General features: G+C 41.9%; 1 protein-coding gene across 1 annotated transcript in view; it reads right to left on the bottom strand.

Moving 5' to 3' along the window:
* Window positions 1-24,501, bottom strand: part of calcr (calcitonin receptor) — a 175,226-nt gene that overhangs the window by 98,735 nt on the left and 51,990 nt on the right. The window contains exons 2-3 of the mRNA XM_069929191.1: window positions 17,921-18,071; window positions 17,718-17,828 (exon numbers count right to left, since the gene is read on the bottom strand). Coding sequence (XP_069785292.1) covers window positions 17,718-17,828; window positions 17,921-18,071 — 262 coding nt within the window. The remainder of the gene's footprint in view (window positions 1-17,717; window positions 17,829-17,920; window positions 18,072-24,501) is intronic.

Raw genomic sequence — 24,501 nt, forward strand, 5'->3', positions numbered from 1 at the left:
AATGCAGCCCTTATTCAAGTATCCTCTATTTTCCCTTACATGATTGCCCCAACATAACAGATAGAATTCCCTTCATCTTCACCAAGTACCCCACTAGCTTCCTCATACAAAGTATTATGCTCCATAATTTCTATCACTTCCAATAGGATCCCACTCCTATTGGAGCTTTCCCATTCCTGGAATCTTGGCTTTCCGCATGGATCACTTTTTCTGCAACTCCCTTGTCCCTTTTCACTAATTAGCTCAACTGGCCCTTATCCCTGTGACCACACTAAGTCTGCACCTACACTTCCCCCTCTCCACCATTCAGGTCAAGCTTTTTTTTCACAAATATTTACTTTATTCACAAAAAATTATTTATGAAAGAAAAAAAACATGGCCTCTTGCCATCCTTAGTTTTGTATCTATACATTTGCATCAGTGAACATTGTTTCATTCATTTCTACTTAAGAACATAGGAACATAAGAAGCAGGGGGTAGGCCGCCAAGCCTGCTCCACCATTTAATTCGATGATATGCTCATCTCCACCTACCTGCTTTTTCCCCATATCCTTTATTTCCCCAACTTTGCAAAAATCTATCCAATCTTGCTTTAAATATATTTACTGAGGTAGCATCCACTGCTACAATGGAGAGTGAATTCTATAGATTCATCACTCTCTAGTTCCTCCTCATCTCTGTCCTAAATCTACTAACCTGAATACTATGTCCCCTAGTTCTAGTCTTTTCCTCCAATGGAACAACTTACCTACTCTATCTTATCCATGCCTTTCATAATTTTATTCATTTTTATAAGATTCCCTCTCATCTAAATTCCAGCAAGTATAGTCCCAGATGACTTAATTTCTCCTCATAGGCTAACCTTCTTATCTCTGGAATCAACCTGATGAACTTCCTCTGGCCATCTCCAAAGCCTGGGCATCCTTTCTCAAGTAAGGAGACCAAAATTTTACACAGTACTACAGTACAGTGCAGCATAACATCCCTGCTCCTAAACTCAATCTGTCTAGCAATGCAGGCCAACATTCCATTTGCCTTTCATTGCCTTAGTTGTTTCATCTTATGTGTGAGTTCTTGGACAACACGTAGATGAAGGAAAGGGTTCTTTACTTTAAAGTTGTGGCAAACAGCACCATGAGGCATGCCATGAGGCTGCAAACCTCCATTACAGATCTGCATACTTCAGTGCCCTGCTCTGCATCAGCCCCGGTAGCATTCAAGTATAATCAAACAGTAAGGCATTGCTAGTTGCATTACTACCACGATCTCTACCATTACATCTCTTTTTCTTAAAACAAAAGGAACTTACTTTTAACTAACATGTTTTCATTGTATAACTGTGCAATTTTAACTTTAATACCAAGAACTTATATTTTCATTATTATCAACATTGTTAACATTTTTTAAACTTGTTTTATGTGTGTTCACATTTACATATAATAAAACTTGAAGAGCGAATAAGATAGCACTACTTCATTCTATAACAGGAGTCTTCAAATTTGCTCAATGAGTCTCTTAGGAGGATTCATGTGTCTTGACGACCTACTAATTAATTGTCCTTGAATCTGAGATGTTGCCTCAGACTTTGTCTTCTCAGATGTGCGTTCAGGTTGTTCAACAGTATCCATCTTTCCATCTACTGTGGCAGGTCCCATTTGAAGATCTCGATGATTTCTTTGCAGAACAGCACCTTTATCTGTCTGAATGGTGTATGATCATGGTTGGACTTCACTAAGGATAGTTCCCTTCTGAGTGCATAAGTTCGTTTTGTCTTTTAGCCTTACTTGGTCACCAGTGTAGAGTTCCGGTAGGTTTCCTGTTCCTCTGTCAAAGTAATACTTTTGTTATTCTTTATGTTGTTCTTTTAACTTCCTTAGTTTCTCCCCCTCTTTTGTTTTTAGGAGGTTCTCCTTAATGGGTAAGTTTGATCTTAGCCTATGTCCCATAAGAAATTGAGCTGGTGACAAACCACAATCGAGCGGCTTTGTGCGGCATACTAGCATGCTCTGCTAGAAATCCGTTCCATTGTCTTTTGCCTTGTTCATCAGTCTTTTTACTGTCTGTACTGATTTTTCCACTAGATCATTGGACTGTGGAAAATGAGGACTTGATGTGGTGTGTACAAAGTCCCACTCTTTGGCAAAATGTCAGAACTTTAAATTGCAAAACTGGGGTCTATTGTCTGTGAAGACCTCGCTTGCCATGCCATGTCTGGAGAATATGGCTTTCATACCTGTTATTACAGCATCTGCAGTAGTGGTGGTGTTCAGTCTACGCACCTCTGGATACAGGGACTAATAGTCTGTGACGACAAGGTAGTAATTCCCTTGACATTTGAATAGGTCAGTACTTACCTTCTGGTAAGTTCTGTATGGTGCTGGGCGTGGCTTTAGTGGTTCTGCAGGATTGCTTGCTTGTTATTTCTGGCATATTGTATAGTTGGATAATTAATTTGTTATATCGTTGTTGATTCTTGGCCAGTACATCACCTCTTGTGCTCTTTTCTTACACTTTTCGATTCTGATATGACCTCCATGGATAATTTTTAGCATCTCTTTTCTCAGAAACGTTGGGATAAGGATTTTGCTTCCTTTGTAGATGATGTCCTCAACCACTTATAGTTCTGCCCTGCAGTTCCGGAACACTGAAACGTCAGGTGAGTGGTCCTGCTTCATGTTGGGCCATCCATTTCAGATGTTTTTTTCTCAGTGTTTCATCTTTGTTTGTCTCTGACTTTATGAGCTCCATTTTTGCATCTAATATGGGCAGTGCACTTGTGATCATGTCCTCAAAGATGTTCACGTCTTCATCCATTTTGGTGTTTGCGGGCTCTCTTGGTCAAACAGCTCTAGACAACGTGTCTGCTGTGTACATTAGCTTACCCAGAGTGTACGCCACATTGAGTGTATAGTGTTGCAGCCTAATCATCATTCTTTGTATTCTCAGTAGACATTCATTTCATGGCTTTTGGAACAATACAATCAAGGGCTTATGGTGAGTCTCTACACTGATTGCTTGTCCTGACACAAACTGATGAAATCTTTCACAGGAGTATGTGATGCAGAGCAGCTCCTTTTCAATTTGAGTGTGTTGCATCCCCACGCCTGTCAATGTGCATGATGCATATGCAATGGGTTGCCAGTTATCATATTTTTGCAGAAGAACTGCACCGAGTCCACTATGTGATGCATCTGATGATATCTTGATGGGTCTCGCTGGGTCGTAAACCCTCAGAAATGATTCCTCTGTGAGCAGTTTCTTTAGTTCCCTCCATGACTTTTCATGCTCGTGATTCCACTCCCATTCAATGTTCTTTTCTGTTAGTCTTCTCAATGGAGCCATCTTTACTGAGAGGCTGGATAGGAACTTACCCATATAGTTGACCATTCCATTAAACCTCTATATGTCTTTTTTGTTTTGTGACCTTGGAATGTTCACAATGGCAGATACCTTTCTGGGATCTGGTCTGATGCCCTCACTAACAATAATATCTTATACAAATGTTAGTTCTGTCACCCCAAAATGGCATTTCTCTCTATTAAGCTTCAGATTTACTTTCCTTGTTGCTTCCAGCACTTTCTTTAACCTCTCATCATGCTCCATTCTCATGGTTCCCCATACTATGATGTCATCTATTGAGGTATCAACTCCATCCAGGTGCTCATAGACCATATGAATAATTTTGTAATACACTTCAGGAGATGAGACAATTCCAAATGGTAACCTTAAGAATCTGCATCTGCCAAATGGACTATGAACATGCACAGTCTTGAACTTGCTTTATCCAATTACAAATTCCAAAATCCTGATAATGCATCTAACTTGCTGAAAAACTTTGGATTTGCAAACTGTGACATGATTTCTTCACACATCAGAAGCTTAAAGTGTTCTCTCTTTATTGCTCTATTTAGATCTCTTTGATCCAGGCAAATTCTAAGCTTTCCATTCTTTTTGTGCACAACAATGAGTGAAATCACCCACTCTGTTGACTCATCTATCTTCTGAATCATGTTCAGGCTTTCCATCCTGTCTAACTCTGCCTTTAGCTGCTTTTGAAGCGCAAATGGAACTTTTCTGCATGGATGTATTATCAGTGGAACACATTTATCCACTCTGATCTTATGTTCTCCTGGAAGGCAGCCTAGACCCTGAAATAGGTCATTGTACTCTTTCATGAGTTCATCATAGACTGTCTCTCCTTCGCTTGCCACAATGAGGATCTTTTCACCAGGTTCAGTTTCTCACAGGCTATTAAACGTAGTATGGCCTACACATCCTTTGGTATCACCATGAATGTTAACATGTCTTTCTTTGACCATGGATTCTCCTTGCACTGGTATATCAGTACCTGAATATCCTGTCACCTTCACTTTTGTTCCGTACATCTTTGGTCTGGGTCTAATCTTAAAATCAGTCACTGATATTACATTGATTTGTGCTCCAGTATCCAATTTAACTGAAATGTATATGTCATTCACTTTTCATCTCAATATCCAGTCTCTGTTTTCTTTCTGGTTTTCAGTCACAACATCTACATAGAATTCCTCTATCTCCCTTACATTTACTACATGAACCTTGCTTTGGTTTCTACAGCAATGGGCATAATAGTTGCTTTTGTTGCATGTATAGCATGTGTTATCATATGCTGGACACTTTTGTGGTAGGTATTGTGTACCCCATTGTTGACATGGCTTTTGATTGTCCTTTTCATTTTTGTTCATTGGCCATGCCTTTCTTTCCACTTTAGGACACTCTTTGTTAAACGGTTTATGTCTGTTCTTGCTCGCTGCATCCACGTTGCAGCTAGTTTCACTGAACAGCTCTTTTGCCTGCAATTTTACAGTTTCTGTAGCTCTACAGAGTGCTATGGCTTTTTCCAGATCTAGAGTTTGCTCTCTTAGCAATCTTTCCCTTAGACTATTATCTGGAATACCACACACAAGTCTGTCTCTATCAGCAAGTCAGTTAGTCCACCAAATTCACACGTTTTGCTTCTGTTTCTCATTTAGTCACATACAGATCAATACTTTCTTCCATTTTCTGTACACACATGAAAAATCTGTGCCTCTCACGTTATGTTTAGGTATGCAGTATGCCTCAAACTGCTCCATTACTTTTCCAGTTTCATTTTGTCTCCTTCAGCAGCAAATGTGAAGTTATTATACACCTCCAGGGCTTCATCTCCCACAATATGTAAGAAAACTGACGCTTTCACTTTATAATTTTTCTCGTCAGCTCCAACTGCCACTAACTGCTGTTTAGATCTGTTCCAATTTTCAGCCACATTACCTGTCAACTGAAATCTCACAGGTGGGTGTAATCCTTCCATTTTTTCCACTTCATTAGCTTCTCTTCACTGATTAGTTGCTGACTTAAGATTTTACCTTTTAAAGTATTTCCTTCTAATTTCCTTCATCCCACTTCTGACACTATGTTTCATTCTTGTATTTGCATGTGTGAGTTCTTAGACAACACATGGATGAAGGAAAATATTCTTTACCCTAAAGTTGTTGTAAACAGCACCATGAGGTATGTTATGAGGTTGCAAGACTTCATTACAGATCTACATTCTGCAGTGCCCTGCTCTGTGTCAGCCCCTGGTTGCAGCCAAATATAATCAAACAGTAAGACATTGCTAGCTGCATTGCAACCATGATCTCTATCATTACATTAGACTTCTTGATAACTCGATGCACCTGATAACTAACCTTTTGCGATTCATGTACAAGCACTCCCAAGTCCTCCTGCATGTCATCATGCTGCAATCACTTACTATTTAAATAATAATCAGATTTTAAATTTTTTCATCAAAGTGAATGGCCTCACATTTGAACAGCCAAGAGTGATTAAGGACAGTCAGCTTTACCTTTGCTATATAAAGGACACTGTTTGAACTGCTGAACTTCTCCAGCATTTTTTTAAATTACTTCATCCACAGTGTCTACAGAATTTTTTAAATTTACTTAAGTCAGTCAGTATGGCTTTGTGCATGGTAGGTTGTGTTTATCAAATCTTGTAGAGTTTTTTGAAATGCTGTGGATGTTATCTACATGGACTTTAATAAACCCTTTGACAAGGTCCCACATGGGAGGTTAGTTCAGAAGGTGAAGACATTAGGTAACCATGGAGAGGCTGTAAATTGGATTTGAAATCAGCCGTGTGGGAGAAAGCAGAGAGTGTAGTGGTTTGTTGCTTCTCAGACTGGAGGCCTGTGACTAGTGGTGTGTTTCGGGGATCTGCGTTTGGGCCATTGTTGTTTGTTGTCTTTATCAATGATCTGGATGATAATGTGGGAAATTTGTTTAGCATGCTTTCTGATGACACAAAGATAAGAGACATTGTGGACAAGGAGGAAGATTTTCAAAGCTTGTGGAGAGAATTGGACCAACTCGGAGAATGGGCCAAAAAATGGCAGATGGAGTTTAATGCAGACAAGTGTGAGGTGATGCATTTTGGAAGGGGAAACCAAGGTATGACATACACAGTAAATCTATTTAAATAGATTTGAAGAGTGCAGAGAAGATATATTAGGATCTTACCAGGTTTTCAGGAGATGAGTTACAGGGAAAGGTTAAACATGTTAGGACTTTATTCCTTGGAGCAAAGAAGAATGAGGGGAGAATTGATAAAGGTTTACAAGATTATGAGAGGTATAAACAGAGTGAATGTGAGAAGGCTTTTTCCACTTAGATTGGGGGAGATAAATATGAGAGGTCATGGTTTTAAGCTGAAAGGAGAAAGGTTTAGGTCGAACATTAGAAGAAAGTTCTTCACTCAGAGAGTAATGGGAGTGTAGAATGAGCTGCCATCTGATGGGGTGAATGTGGGTTCGATCTTAGGTTTTAAGAATAAATTGGATAGATACATGGATGGGAGAGGTCTGGATGGTTATGGAATGGGAGCAGTTCAATGGGACTAGCGGAATAATGGTCGGATCAGACTATAAGGGCCAGATGGCCTGTTTTCTGTGCTGTATCATTCTATGCTTCTATTGTTTTATTTACCAACATTGTACTGAATCTTCCAGACCCTTGTCCACTCTCTTAACTAACTATATCGATGCATCTTGTACACTCCCTTATGATATATGAGGGGCTTCCCCTTGGCTCTATCGTCTTAGTAATGGGAGGACTCGAGTCTATGGTCCTTCCCCACAGTGCCCTTGCATTGGCTACACCAAGCTTCCGTGCATCCCTCAGCATATACTCCTGCAGCCTGGAACGTGCCAGTTGTCAGCATTATCTCACCGACATCTCTGTGTGCTGAAATATCAACAAGTTTCAGGCAGACCAAAGTGCATCTTTCACTGAGTTAATGGTCTTCATGCAGTTCAGGATGTCTGAACCTGTGTGTGTCTCCAGGAGCAGCTGTAAATTAGAGAGACCTCTGCTACGATGCTGTAAGTGATGAAATATGATAAAGATCCTTGCATCCTTCTCCATGCACCCTTAGCAAAGCTGCATTCTGCAAAGTGGTGGGTGACTGTCTCATCTCAGAGACAGCATGCATTTTGGGTGATCCTCCGGCTGCACAGGAAAAATCTGAGTGGGAGGGCTCCTCACCTCCAGCCAGGCCAAGTCCTGGTGCTTGTTTGTGAGCATTGTTGACGAGGTATTCCGGCAGATGACCTGGACGGTCTGTTGAGGGATCCACCCCACCAAGTCCTTGTCTCCCACTGATGGCCTTGTGGTCAAAGGTGTTCACCTAGAACAACTTTTCCATGAAGGATAGGTGGTGTGGCAAAGCCCAGCTTACTGGGACATTGCACAGCAACACGACCAGGTCCATCCTTCACAACACCTGGGGCACATAGAACATCAGAATGAGGGCTGTGTTGGATATGTACTTGCCCCCATTGTCTAGTGACTTGAACATGATGACCCTTTGGACCCTTCCCATCTTGGATCCCCATATGATCCAGAAGGCTATTCTGGTGACTGCCAGGGCAGACGTGTAGGGGATGCGCCACACCTCCACCATGTAGAGCAGCACCGAGTGCATCTTGCACCCAATAACCAGGTTCTTCCTTGTTATTGAGAGGGAGAACCACACCCACAGACCCAATTTCTAATGAACTTTGGCGATCTGCTCCGACCAATTCTTGTTACACACGTAGGCTCCTCCAAACCAGATCCCTAATACCTTCAGGTAGTCTGGTCTGACAGTGAAGGGGATGGTGGACTGGGAAGGCCAATTACTGAAGAGCATTTCCTCACTCTTCTTCCAGTTTACCCAGGCACCCAATACACACTCAAAATGGATACAGATGCAGACCAACTGTGTGTGTGAACAGAAGATAGCGACAACGTCCATTTACAAGGAGACCTTGAAATGAGTGCCTCCACCATCATTCCTCTTATGCCCTTATCCTTCTTGATGGATTTAGTACAGGGATCTATGCTGCACTCAAGTAAGATTGGAGAGAGTGGGCGACCCTCCCTGACTCCAGATTTAAAGGGGAAGTTATCTGTTTCCAACCCATTGATTTGAACTGCACTACGGATGTCCATGCAGAGCAGTTTAATCCAATTCTGAATTCACTCCCAAAGCCCATTTTGGAGAGGATATCCATCATGTATGTGTGCGATATCTGGTTGAAAGCCTTCTCCTGGTCTAGGCTGACCAGGCAGGTGTCCACCACCACCCCCCCACTGGTCTTATACGTAGGTGATGGTATCTTTGAGCAGCACAACGCTGTCAGAGATAATCCTGCCTGGGAACCATGCAGGTTTAGAATGGGTGGATCACCTTCCCCAGGGAAAATGATTCAATTTGCGAGGCCTTGGACAGGACTTTGTAGTCAATGCTTAAAAATGATATGGATTTCCAATTCCTGATATCCTCTTTCTCCCCCTTCTGTTTGAAGATGAGGGTGATGATACCCTTCCTCATGGACTTTACATGCTGCCTGCAGGAGCATAGTGTTGTATAGTTCCAGCATGTCCAGACCCATCCAGCCCCACAGAGCCATGTACAATTCTGCCAGAAAGCCACCACTTCTGGATGTCTTTCTCGACCCATAGGAATGGATGGAGTCCATCAGCTCCCCAGGGTAATTGGCTGGTCCAGACTCTCCTCCTTGCTGTTGCTTAAGACCTCTGTGATAGACAACAGGAAGTTTTTGAAAACATTTCTGTCTCCAGCCTTAGTTTGGAATTAAAGGATATGCAGATCCTCTGTATGTCTGTCGGTATGCATGTGACTGAGCCATCCTCTTCTTTAAGACTGTGGATCACAGAACTTCTACGAACCTTTGGGAAGAAGGACTGTGAGCACATTTCATTCTGCTCTCTGTGTAGACTCTGAATCAGAAGATGAATCAGTGCAGCCTGCAAGCTCTTCACTTCTCGGAGTTCCTCTTTCACATTCACCTCTTTCCATGCAGATGGATGAGTTGCTACAGGTCAGTCAGGAGTTAGCTCAGTTCCTCCTGCTTCTGTCTTGCTCTCCAAGGATATTTTTCAGGATAATGAACCTTTTGAGGTTCTCCTTAGTCACTTCCCACCAGGTCACTGGGAGTCAAAGATGTGTTTCACAGTTCCCTAACCAATGTACTCCTTCTTTAGTTCTTCTACATTCTCTGGGGTGAGCAATTTAATGCTCAGCTTCTATGTTTCCCTGACTGCCTTCTGGCCCTCCTGTAGGTGACAGGAAGCATGATGGAGACAATTGTCAGAGAAGAAAACCAGCATGCCATTGGTGGTTCTGACGGCGACAGCTTTCAACATGAAGACAAAATCTATCCAAGACCGGACTGAAACATCCAATCTCGACCATTTGGATTGTGGCTGTGTTCCACCTGCAGGGTTGCTGAAGGCATCTCACAGCTACGTTTCCTTAATTATCTCCATCAGGAGTTTGGAAGAGCTGTACAGTGTGCTGACATCACTGCCAGATCGTGTAGCCACTTCAATGATGTATTTGAAGACAATGACGTCGCCAGCAATGGTGGGAACTGTTGGAGACAGCCAGCTTCGCACAAATGAGTCACACATATTGATCAGCCAGTGTGGGGTGTCAAGGTACATTAGGCCCACTGCAAGGAGTCGTCCACAAACGCCTCTTTAAACTGGGAGATTACAAAGTTACCTCTTTGCAGCAAGAAACCTAGACTGAATGCATGACAAACATTCTTTCCTGACCATACAGAAAACCCATAGGCCATCTCAACCACTTCTGATAGTTCCTGAGGTGTGGCAGCACAAACTCTTGCATGAAAATCACGTCTGCCTCGAATTTGGCAAGGTATTTCAAGGCATTTACACATTGCATCATGCATTTGACATGACGCATGTTGAGGATTGCTGTTTTAATCTCTGTTGTTGTTTATAGGAGTCTCCAGTTCGCAACCCTTTTAGTCTAATGTCAATCAGCCTGAGCTCTCATGCCCACTGCTTTGGTGAACTGTAGCACTGATTTTGGGGTCAGCAACAGGGGATGATCTTCCTCTGGGACAGAGGCCTTCTTGGACAAAGCTAGTGTTGTTGCTGGGGGTGAACTGGCAACATTCCTAGGGGACAATGGGCTCTGTACTGTTCTTGGTGTCTTGAGCTTGGCTGGGGGGGGGGGGGGGGGGGGGAGGTGGTGATAGCCTCTACACAGCTCACCTTCTCCCAGAGTTGGTGAAGGTGAAGTGGCATAGTTTCTTCACTGCTCTCAGTCTTCTGGAGCTGGGGGTTGCTAGGTGCTCTACCTCCCACTGTTGGGCTTCAATAATCCTTCCAAATGAATCTCTGGGGATCATTTACAGCATCCAGTTCTCTTGGTGCAACCTTCTCTACATCGGGGAGACCGGATTCAGATTGGGGGGAGCCACTTCATGGAGCACCTTTGCTCTCTTCACTACAACAGCCAGGATCTCCCAGTGACCAGCAACTTCATTTCCACTTTACATTCCCATACCGATATATCTGTGCATGGACTATTTCACTGCCAAACTGTGCTCACACACAAATCTCCCACCAGATGAAATCAAATTCAACATCAATTTCCAGTAAGGTCCACACTTGTTTTCCCAACCCACCCCTCTTGCTCCCCTCTTAGCATTCTTACTTTTTTTTTCCCATTTCTTCCCCCTCCCACCTGTGTTCAACTTGTGGTGAAACCACTATTGTACATATTCGTTATATGTAAATTACATGATCTTTCCTGTTTGACCCTGCTCTCACTGGTTGGCTCCTGACTCCTCCCCTTTTTCCCCCATAAAGGCTGTCATGCCACAAGCCTGTCCCCAGTTCGAGTCCAGGTCAGTGTGAGCGACCAACACAGGGATAATGTCCACCTCTTGCAAATAAAAGCCTTCAGTTTCGATTACTTCAGTCTTTGTGCAATTGATCATGCATCACACCTGTCACCTGCCAGCTTGTGTTCCTCCCCCTCCCCCCACCCACCATTTTATTCAGGCATCTGCCCTCCTTCTTGCTATTACTGCTGAAGAGTTTTGGCCCAAAACATTAACACCATGGATGCTGCCTGACCAGTTGAATTCCTCCAGCATTTGTGCCTGATTTTGATTCTGATTAAATCTGAAGTGTCTTTCTACTTTGTCATTTCGTGATTGGTGTATTTTAAGTCAAGACAATGTTTAGTTCTTTAGCGAAGTCACTAAAGCTAATTCAGATTGATTAGGGAAACTATTGGCTGATGCACTCATGTTTCATGGTCAGGATCAAAGGACAAATATCTCAACCTGAACATTTCCCCATCATCGATGATCATCCGCTTGATCTGTTGTCACTGGCTTCATCCTCTGTTATAAAATGTGATGCATCATTTGAAAAACCTCCAGTCCTCTGCCTCAACTACAGTCTACAATGTCAAGGAAGGATTCGAGGATTGAAAGGCAGAGTCTCCAAAGTTCAACCCTTAGTAACTTCAGATGTGCTCCATGCAGTGACCTTGCTCTGGCCAGTCTTCTTTGTATCAAACACATGGAGATGCTGGAGGAACTTAGCCGGTCTGGTTCAGACTGTCTGAGTTCCTTCAGCATTTCTACAGTCGGAGCATCTGCAGCCTATCGTGTTTCTCTCATACTTCTCTATATCTCCCCTTTGTCATTATCCCTCCAATGTCACAATTTCCTCATTCGTCAACATCAACTTTTCCCAGAAAGACAAGGGATATTCCCTCTGTACCTCTAATCTCTTATGGTCCAAAATCAATCCAACCCTTTCCTGACTCTTTCAAAACATCCCCATTCACACAGCAGGTCGTATCAACAAAAAGAAAAAAGAAAACTTGCTAGCAAAGAAACACTTTCACCTGTATTAATTTCCTGATAATAAATGAATGAGTGAATGAATGAATGAAGATCTTATTATCATTTACATTAGTACAATATGCAGACGCATTGAAAATCTTCTTTGGAGTATCTCCCAGATAAATAAAACACAGAAGCAACAATTTACATTTAATTAAAACATAAAGTAAAAAATATGATAAATGCAAAGGAAAAATAAATAGATAAGTAAATAATAAATATATAGACAAATAAAGCAGTAACAAGATCAATAAATGGAACAAATAGATAAATTAATGAACAAAACAAATATATACATAAATAAACAGATGAATAAACAACTTGATAAATAAATGAACAGACAGTCAGATAGACAGACAGGCAGGAAGACAGGCTGGTAGATATATAGATGGATAGATATAGATTTTTGCATCTGTCCAGAATAGTTTAAGACCTTCAGAAAGAAAATGGTTCTTGAACCTTGTGTATCTCTAGCTGAAGTTAGTAAGTAGAATAGAGTGTGGCCATGGTGAAGAGTATCTTTTATGATGTAGACTGCTTTCTTGTAAATGATTTCAGTTACACACACACACATGATTTTAATCATGCACACTCACACACACTCACACACACACTCACACACTCACAAACAGACACTCACACACACTCACACACACACTCACACAAGCTCACACACACACTCACACAAACTCACACTCACACACTCACACACACTCACTCACACACACTCATACACACTCATACACACTCACACACACACACTCACACAAACTCACACACACACATTCACACACACTCACTCACACAAACTCACACACACACACACTCACACACACTCACTCACACACACTCACACACACTCACTCACACACACACTTACACACACTCACACACACACACTCACACAAACTCACACAGACACACTCACACACACACACTCACACACACTCACACACACACTCACACACACACTCACACAAACTCACACACACACTCACACACACTCACTCACACACACACTCACACAAACTCACACACACACTCACACACACTCACTCACACACACACTTACACACACTCACACACACACTCACACAAACTCACACAGACACACTCACACACAATCACACACACTCATACACACTCACACACACACTCACACACACACACTCACACACACTCACACACACACTCACACACACACTCACACAAACTCACACACACACTCACACACACTCATACACACTCACACACACACACTCACACACACACTCACACACACACACTCTCAAACACACACAATCACACACACACACACACACTCACGCACACTCACACACACTCACTCACACACACACTCACACACATACACACACTCTCACACACACACAATCACACACACAGACACTCACACACACTCACACACACTCACACACACACACTCACACAAACTCTCACACACACTCACTCACACACACACTTACACACACACACACACACACACACACACACACACACACACACACACACACACACACACACACAAATACACTCACACAGAAAATCAAAATGTCTTTAACTTATTAAATGGGATCAGGTCGTGATGAAATGCATTTGTCACTTCTTTAAATTTTTAGCATTTATATTTGTACAGAAATAATAGTGATCAGTATTTTCAGAGGGGATTTAATGTCCCAATTGCGATAGTTAATGAACTATTAGATAGATGCATAACAATCAGTATTTCTGCAGCAAGGGCGAAAGGATCAGAGAACATTGACTGACTGGCCAAGATGGAGAGAGATACATTATTATTTGAATTAACATACACTTAAGTGTGAATTATTTATGCACTCCTCTCACTGGATAAATTTAGCTCCTCAACAAGCTATACACTCATAACAGAACTTTAGGGTAACCTCACTTCCAGCTTTTGGTCCAAAACTCTTCACCTTTAAATACTTCCATCACCTTTTACCAGTCATTAGGATTTTTTTCTTTTCTAATTTCTACTTCAATATTTCAACCTTACACTTAACCTTTCACTTAACTTGCTATCATACTTTCGGCCATATGAGGTAAACATCCTTTCCAGTTACATTGTCTATAATTTTATACACCTGAATTGAACCTCGTTTGAAACAGAAAACAGCCACAGGCTAGTCAGCCTTTCCTGAAAACTATATTTCTTCAGTTACGGAAGCATCTTCATACTATATCCTCACAATCTTGCCCTGTTTATTTCACCACAATTATGGACACTGTTGTAACAAGATCAACCTGCTCTTCCATTGTCTCTCAGGTTTGGTGAAAACAAATATCCTGTGTGTCATCTCAACCTTTTATGTTATATTTAACATTGCTAGATCCCCAGAGGGAGAGGGAAAGACCTTTCCTATGTTCATCAATAGCATTTCAACCAACATTTATAATGCCTAATTAACAGAGCAGAAGTTACGAGATGCCTAAAAATAGTTCAATACAGCAATCATGGGTTTGCAACTCCAAGATATCCTGCTTGATGTTGACGGCTCAACGCTCCTCTGTGATGTTTCCACTGACCAGCCCCGCCCTCTCATCCCCGCCCAATGGAGGAGGACACTTTTTGACATGATCCACGGAATCCCGCAGCCCTCAATCTGCACAACAGAGCGACTGGTGTCAGCAAAATTCATCTGGCATGGCCTGTGTAAGCAGATCACAGAATCTGCAAAGACATGCACAGACTGCCAGGTGGCCAAGATCCAGTGACATACCAGACATCAGCTACATGACTCCAACTATCCTTCCCGCAGGTTCCAGCACATATACATTGACTTTGTTGGGCCCTTGCCAGTTTCCCGAGGATCGTGCTACCTGCTCACAATGGTGGACAGGTACACTCATGGGCCGGAGGCCATACCCATACTAGACACTACTACAGAGACATTCACAAGGACTTTCCTCTCCACCTGGGTTTCCCGCTTTGGTATACTGGCAGACATTATGACAGACTGGGGTGGCCAATTCACCTCTGCCCTGTTGACGGAGCTCTCAAAACTCCTGGGCACCCAGCTTCATAGTACCATGGCCTACTACCCACAAACAAATGGCCTAGTTGAAAGGTTCCATCACCATCTCAAGGCAGTGTTGATGGAACACCTCAGAAGGCCCAACTGGATGAACAAACTACCTTGAATGCTACTGGGGATGAACTCGGCACCTTCTCTGCTTATCCGATCTATGGCAAGACCATTTCAGTTCTTGGACAGTTCCTCCCATCTTCGACCAAGCAGGGCACAGACACTGCAGCCCTTCCCGAGAGGTTGCGGCACAAGCTGGGTTCACTTGCATCACCACTGCCATCGTGCCATGGTCAGCTGCCCTGCAGTTACCCCTAGACTTGGCCTCTTGAGACTATATTCATGCACAGACTTCCCTTCATCAGCCTTATAAGGGACTGTACAAAGTCCTGAACAGGAACACGTCCATCTTTGCTCTTGTTATTGGGGGAAAAGAGGAACTGTTCACAATGGACAAATTGAAATCGGCCCACTTGGACTTGTCCCAGCTAATACAGGTCCCACCACCAGTGTGCAGAGGAGGGCTGCCAAAGCAGCACACCTACCCCATGATGCATCGCAAAACCATCGGTGCCAATTCTGGGTGGGGGGGGGGGGGTTGTGTGGTGAAGCACCAAATTGCAGCTGTGAACAAGTCCCACTTGTTATGTGTGGGCAGCGGGGTAGCCTCGGCACAGATGGCGTTGGGGGACCATCTCTTACTGGACAGACCGGAAGGATACATACGTGCTCATATCATTGTGATGCAAGCACAGGTGCATAAGGGGTGGAACGGAGTTGGGTTTAAAGGCTACACGTGAGATTCAGATAAAATCAGTTAGTTGTGATACCTGAGCACCCAGCCTGCTGCTTCAGTCTCTACGCTGCGCTCAACATGCTACAAGGTGATGCATTTTTCAAGGACAAACCAGAAGGCTGAGTTATAGTGTTAATGATTGGTTACTTAAGAGTGTGGATGAACAGAGGGACATTGGGGTTCAAATCCATACATCCGTCAAGGTCACCGCACAAGTTGATAGGATAGTTAAGAAGGCCTATGGGATACTGGGATTCATTAGTAGGGGGATTGAATTCAGGAGTAGAGAGGTCACATTGCAACTCTACAAATCTCTGGTGAGATCACACTTAGATTATTGTATTTAGTTCCGGTCACCTCATTATAGGAAGGATGTGGAAGCTATGGAGAGGGTGCAGAGGACATTTACCAGGATGTTGCCTGGATTGCGAAACAAGTCTTATGAGGCAAGATTAGCTGAGCTGGGACTTTTCTCTTTGGAGCATAGAAGGATGTGAGGAGACATGATAGAGGTCTGCAAGATTATGGGAGACATAGATAGAGTGGACAGCCAGCACCTGTTTCCCAGGGAAGGATCAGCAAACACCAGAGGACATGTGTACAAAGTGAAGGGAGGAATGTTTAGGGGCGATATCAGGGTTAAGTGTTTTTACACAGAGAGTTGTGGGTGCCTGGAATGCCTTGCCAGTGACCGTGGTGGAGGCTGAAACACTGGGGGAATTTAAGAGGCTCTTAGACAGGCACATGGATGAAATAAAAATAGAGGGTTGCAGGGTAGGGAGGGTTTAGCACTTTATTTTGGAAGGAATATATGGCTCAGCACAACATCGAGGGCAGAATGACCTGTACTGTGTTGTATTGTTCTATGTTATATACTGATCAACAATTCCTTTGTTTCACAGTTTATAGAAGCACTTCAAGCTTCTGGCTGTGTGCTGAGAAACACCCTGTCTATCCCTTCTTATATACTAGCACCCCTCCCCCACTTCCCTCAACAATGCAGTCTCTTTACAAATTATTTCATTTCCTTCATATAAAAATTGTCCTCTTTTATTCTAAGGAGCAAACACAACTTCCCTTTTATAAAAAAAACCACCGGAAACCAAGATGGAAATTAGAATCCTTTATAATCAGTCAAAATTACCACTGATAAACTTGAGGTCATCCTTAATATTGATGGTTAAATCTAGACCTTACTTGCAAAAGGCAAATCAAAAATTTCCTTTCAGACTATGACTCGGTCTCTGTGATTTCAACTTCACCTAACTGAATCATTTTAACAAAGTAATTAAAATACAATTTTTAGAGGTCCTCAAAGAACTGCTAAAAATCTTCAATCTGTTTGATAGAAAATGAACATTAATCCAATTCTCATTTCAGAATATGGTGGATAACATTAGAAATGTGGGTGAAATTTCTCCTTGCTTGAAGTCTTTCTGAATGATGTGTATTGTCATAATTTGTTCTTTCTTTCTCTGAAGATAGCAAAATGAGATTGTTTAATAATTAAAATACTTTTGTAATAATTAGTGAACTGAAATGGGGAATGATGTGGAATTCTTATGTGTTGTGCAAAGGTTGTGGAAGAAATCTCTCTTACCAGTTGTGTCAAAGTCTTCGAAGTAGTAAGGACAATTCTGCATGCTTAATGTTCCTGCCGGTGTATCATCCCAACATAACCATCCATCCCATGTTCTATTACAATAAAGGCCTGTGGTGTCAGAAAGCATAGCTTATAATTTAATATTATTTAAATAACCATGTTAATTAAAAACAATGTTATGCTACCTTGTTGATAATTACCTGGTTTATTATATGAAGAATCCCTGACCATTTTTTCATAACACTTAAACTGTGCATCCATTATTTTTTGCCTTTGCAGATCTTTCACCGTTGGAGGCTCAGTTATGAATTCATCATAATTCTTAGTTGATGCAAGGCTTGGCATAATTCTCTGTGAGCACAAAGAAGATGCTTTATGTTTAGAATTAATCTGCCAAAACAGCATTACATCTGTAGTCCTGGATCTAATCAAATGTATTGGTAACTGGGTAAGCTACTAATCAAAATATATTTACTACAATAACTTTGCTAATGGCACTTCTTTGCCTCTGTGGAATATGGATTGAACACATTATTGCTCTTCTTTCATTTTATTTTCTGCATTTCATGCTCATCATAAGGTCAAGTCTATAAAGGGAAATCAAACACAGATGGATGACTGCTTTGTGAAACATTACTGTTCAAATGGAGAAAGCTGAAGTAAGTTCAGACACACACATTAACAATTCTTTTTTACCCATTGATGCTGCTTGACCTGCTAAGTTCCTCCAGCTGATTTTTTTTGCTTCGGATTCCAATATCTACTGTCTTTTGCGCCTCTTGTTCCATCTGCAATTATAACCCTGATCTTTCAGTGCCCATTCGCTTTTTTACTCCATCCCGCTCCCCGTCTCTTGTTAAACTGTTTCAAACTTAGTACATTATAATTCCATTGGGTCAACGATTGATTTTAAATAACCAACCTTTCCTATTCCATATTTCTATCATTCACTATTTTTCTTCCGATTTCATTTGCATCCTCTTATCTAGACCTCCCCCAGAAGCAATGTGCCAATCAATCTCTCCTGATCTCTGCACTATTACAGACCTTTGCTTTGATCAGTCTGAAATCAGTTTTGAAAAAATCCCTATCATGTCTCCCTATGTCAGGAAGGAGTCCATTTTAAACTGGTGCAATATGTCCTAGTTGTACTGGGACATGTTGTACAGTTAAAAGTCTGGGAATGGGTGCTATGGAAATAGTTCTCCATTAAGTCAGAGAACCTTCTGCTGATAACATTACTCCTGACAAAATACTCAGGCCCAAAATATTGGTTACCCTTTACTTCCTCTTGATGCTGCATGATCTGCTGAGTTTCTCCAGCATGTTTACGCCTGACTAATTCTCTGATGGTTGCAATTTCACCCACAGATGCTCACAATTTTCATTGGGTTTAAATGATTTTTGACATTGTGCATATAATATGGAATGGCATGTATATGTCAAGAATAATGTCAAAAATAGACTGAAATAGTTACAATTCAATAGTGGTTGCAAAGCTCTTAGAAAATAATAAATTGGGAAGAGGTGAGAAAAAAATAGAGAAACAAAATACACTGAAACCTCGTTAGAACGTGATTCGTTAATCTGCGGAATTGCTTATAGAGTGGGTGTCTGTGGACCGCAAACTGCCAAGGGGTGGGATGATGACAATTAGCCGGCGACCCAACTCCACGCGCCTGACAGCTCCCATCCCCACGCCTGACAGCCTCCTCCCCACTGCCTGACAGTCACCCTCCCTGCTGCCTGACAGCCCCCCTCCTCGCTACCCCTGTCCCCCGGTACAGTGGGACTTCGGGGTAGGGGCTGCCTGTGCAGAACATCAGGGCAGGGGCTGCTGGCATAGGACTTTTGGGCAGGGGCGGCTGGCACATGATGTCGGGGCAGGGGCAGCTGGCCTGGGATGTCGGGGCGGCCAGAGCGGGACGACAGGGCAGGGACAGCCGGCACGTGACGTTGGTGCAGGGGCAGCCGGTGGGGTCGCCAGGGTAGGGGTGGCCGGCGCAGAATGTCGGCGCAGGGACAGCCGGCGTGGGGCACTCTGACATATATGCATCTGTTCTGCGACTCGGCTGTAATGTGGTATGAAATCTTGGACCCCAACTACTGTGTTCTAATGAGGTTTTATTGTATATTTTAAAGGCGAAGAATTGTGAAGTGTTAATATTTAGAAGAAGCTGTATGTACTTGTACAGAAATCAGACATGTAGACAGAGAGAGAGAGAGAGAGAGAGAGAAATAAAATCTAGGACAGTAAATTACATGTTACTATTCATTAAAAGGGAACTGGAGAATAATAGAAATAGTGTATAGATGTTTCCACATTTAATGGGCCCTTGGTGATGCTACAGCAAGAATATAATGCATAATTCTGGTTGCTTTACATACGGCTGAGTAAACTGTCCTTGGAGGGATGAAACAAAAGTTCTTAGGACTCATTTCTGGAATGAAGATAAACTACATTTCTCCCGGAGAGTGACTAAAACAAAGAGCGATTGAGTTCACTAAAGATTAGGATTGATGGATTTTGGCTACACTGGAAAAGTGCAGGATTGCATTGTGTGAACATCACAGAATCGAGAAGCAGGTTCAAAGCACAAAATATTGTAATCCTGTGCTGCTGGATTTGGACATTGTTAGAAGAAAATTATTAGTGTAGCCATTCCTGTGAATATCAAATAGTTTCATAAATTCCAGTAATAAATCATCCTATTGTATGCTATTTTAAATGAATCAGTCTTATGCATTTATATGAAATGTTTTATTATTTTTGACAATTAGTTGGATATTAGTTTCATTTCATGTATTTCACATGGTCCATAATAAGTAAATAAATTTGATAGAAATTATGAGTTTACCTGCTCCTTTAGAGAGTTGTTAGTTGTACACCAGCTGTGCATTGCTAAATTGTCTGTCTTTTCTAATAAACATCTCTACTATTCAGTCTAAAAATAGCACTGTGTGTATGTAATCTTAGATCAAAGTTTACAATTGGATGGGAAGAGAAACAAGATATGCTATCATAAATGAATGAAAGAATAACATGAAGGGGTCTTCTGCTTTACAAGAGAAAGTTGTTATTTTTTTTGGTTATAATTATTAGGTAAATAAGAACACCACCTTTAACAATGCATTGGGTAGATTTGCAATCTGATGGAAAGAATTATGGATAGGCTTAGTGGGAGAAAAATTGTAATGGCAGCACTGCCGCTGGTGCAGTCCTAATGAAAGCAGGGAGCGGAGACAAACCACTGCCCCACAGTGTCCTACCACCCAGTCCAACTGCTGATGGCTCCAATCAAGCCTTAAACGGCATTTTAAAGGAGCTAATGATGTTTTATTTAAAAACCTGTGACTGCAGGGTCTGCGTCCAAGATGGAGCCACCTATATATGGCACGAGCCTCAAGGGATTGCAGGCTCTGGAGGAACATTGGACTACCACAGGGCACCAGCAAAAGGGAGAGCACCCCGCATTGAGTAGAAGCAGTTAAGATGACCAAAAGGATAGTGACCATGGTGGCAGACCAGTGAGGGGCTCTGTGGCTGAAGGAGCCACACAGGCAGTTAACTGTTGCTGACTTGTGTATGGGTTGCAGGCTGGTGGTGATTTGAGGTCGAAGGACTCACATCTGACTGCAGGCTGCTGGAGATTGCCTAATGAGAACCAGGTATCAGAATCGGGATTCAAGAGGGCTCCTGATGTGACCTAGGCGCTGAAGACATCTCCATTGTGTTAGTGACTTGGATCTGGGCTTGAGTTGCAGAGGCTGCAGGAACACTGGAGATAAATCCACGGACACTCAGTGACACTAAGGGGACTCTCTTTTGCTTCTCCTTCTCTGTCTGTAAGAGTCACCATGCAATACTTATGGTGAATCTTAGCCTTATTGCAGGCTCAAGGCACTTATGTGTAACATTACATTTCTATTTTACTACATGACAATAATGTATCTGATCTGACCTACTATGCAAATGCTTGTAAAAATTCCCAGATTATAAAAATGAAGCAAAAGAACCTTTTGTGATCCCTCTTATGTACTTCTATTTACATACTTCTCATTTGACAAACTAGTTTCCAGTGAAACCAAAGGTCTCAAGTGTAATATCCTGGACTCAGCCAAGGCACACCTGATTTAAAGCAGGCAAGGAATTACTGGAAGAACTCAGCAGGTCAGATAACATCCATGGAATTACGGTAATCATCAGTTCATTTTTTGATAATGTTACCAACTTTTTAAACTCCCCTACCATTCCTGCAATGCCCTGGCTGTTCTCAGTCTCATCCATTATTAGGGTGAGGCCAAAATGAACAAATCATATTCCTTCTGAACAGCCTTGAACTAAATTGCATGAACATTGATTTTTCTATTTTTAGCTAACGCTCACCTCCATATGATTCCATTGTTTCCATCTCTACCTACTCTTGAACAGTATTTAATTTGTTTTTCTGTAACCTTTCTTCCTTCCCACCTCTCTTCCTCATCCTGTCTCTCCACCTCCCACACTTATACCATATTATGTATGCCATCATGTCTTGGACCATATCTGCTCTGAGCCACTCCACAGTTTCTGATGTTCAGCTTCTCCTCAGTTTTGGATGTTAACCCTCCTATTAAAAAAAAATTAACTGACCTTTTCTACCCATGGATATTGTCAAAACTGCTGAGTTACCCATCAGTTCTTTGTCTGCTCAAGATTCCAGCATCCACAATATTTGTGCTTCACACCTGATTGAAAGTCTATAACACAGATGATAATCGAATATCATGATTCCAGTTGGATGACTCCAGCCAAATAATTGGCAATTATTGGCAGGTTTGTGGTGCAAGAGTCACATGTGAAACCAGCCACAATGACAATATTAAAGAATTGTCCTGTATTCAAGAACAATAAACATATTTAAATTAGTGCACCCAGGGGTGTGAAACAGAGATAGGGAAATAATATGGATTATGAGGTTATGGAACCTATACAGATTAAGGAGGAGGAAGTGCTTGCTGCCTTAAAGCAAATAAGGGTTGATAAATCCTCAGAATCTGACAAGATATCTTTTCAGACCTTAAAGGAGGCTAATGTAGAAATTGCAGAAGCTCTGGCAGAAATATTTAAAATGTCTTTAGCCATGGGCATGGTGTCAGAGGATAGGAGGGGAACTCATGTTGTTTCATTGGTTAAAGAAGAGTTTAAAAGTAACCCTGGAAATTATAGGCCAAAGACCTGACATCAGTAATAAGTAAATTATTGGAAGGTGTTCTAAGAGATTAAATATACAAGTATTTGGATAGCCATGAACTGATTAGGGATAGTCAACATGACTTTGTGCATTGTAGGTTGTGTTTAACCAATCTTATAGAGTTTTTTGAGGAGGTTACCAGGAATGTTGATGAAGGAAAGGCTGTGAATGTTGTCTACATGGATCTATGTAAGGCCTTTGACGAGATCCCACAGGGGAAGTTAATCAGCAAGGTTCAGATGTTTGGTATTCATGGTGAGGTCATAAATTGGATTCAACATTGGCTATATTAAAGAAGCCAGAGAGTAGTGGTGGATGATTACTTCTTAGACTGGAGGGCTGTGACTAGTGGTATGCCTCAGGTATCAGTGCTTAGACCATTGTTGTTTGTCATTTATATCAATGATCTGGATGATAATGTGGTCAATTGGATCAGCTTTGCAGATGACACAAAGATTGGAAGTGTAGTGGGCAGTGGGGAAGGCTTTCAAAGCTTGCAGAAGGATTTGGACCATCTGGTAAAATGGGCTGAAAAATGGCAGATGAATTTTAATGCAGACACAGGTGAGGTGTATTTTGTAAGAACAAACCAAGAAACTATGTACATGGTAAATGTTAGGGCACTGAGGAGTGAGGAAGAACAGAGGGATCTGAGAATATGAGGTAGAGAGGGTGGTAATGTGAGCTTTTTGCATATTGGCCTTCATAAATCAAAGTACTGAGTATAGGAATAGGGATGTTATGATAAAGTTGTATAAGACATTGGTGAGACCAAATTTGGAATAATGTGTTCAGTTTTGGTCAGAAAGATAACAATAGGATAGAATGAGTGCAGAGAATATTTACTAGGATGTTGTCCGGACTTTAGGAACTGAGTTACAGGGAAAGTTTAAACATATTAGGAATTTATTCTCTGGTCTGTAGAAGAAAGAGGAGAGCTTTGATAGAGGTACTTAAAATTAGGAGGGGTATAGACAGAGTAAATGTAGGTAGGCTTTTTTCCACTCATGTTAGGTGAGATACTAACTAGAGAACATGGGTTAAGGGTTAAAGGAGAAACACGAGGGGGAACTTCTTCACAAAGAAAGTGGTGGGAATGTAAAATGAGCTGCCAGCTGAAGAGATGAATGCGGCCTCAATTTGAACATTTAAGAAGAATTTGAACAGTTACATGGATGGTAGGGGAATGGAGGGCTATGGACTGGGTCCAGGTCAATGAGACTAGACAGAATCATAGATCGGCATAGACTAGAAGGGTTGCAGGGCCTAATTCTGTGCTGTAATGTTCTAAAGGTTGGTGGTTCTGTGAAAGGAAATGTGACCAAGTTATTGAGCATTGAGGAACTGGAGATTTAGGAAATAATTTATTTTGTTATTATTCCAATTCTGGTTATTCATTCATACAAATATTAACTTTCTTTCCCTCCCAATAGGGAAAAAACATTGCAGACTACATTTTGAGGCACTGGTGCTCATTGCAGGTCTTGTGCCATTTGAATGGAATCAACCTATTCTGCCAAACCTGTACAATGCTCAACAGTGAGACC

This window comes from Narcine bancroftii, chromosome 1 (genome assembly GCF_036971445.1).
Source record: "Narcine bancroftii isolate sNarBan1 chromosome 1, sNarBan1.hap1, whole genome shotgun sequence".
Taxonomy (NCBI): Eukaryota; Metazoa; Chordata; class Chondrichthyes; order Torpediniformes; family Narcinidae; genus Narcine; species Narcine bancroftii.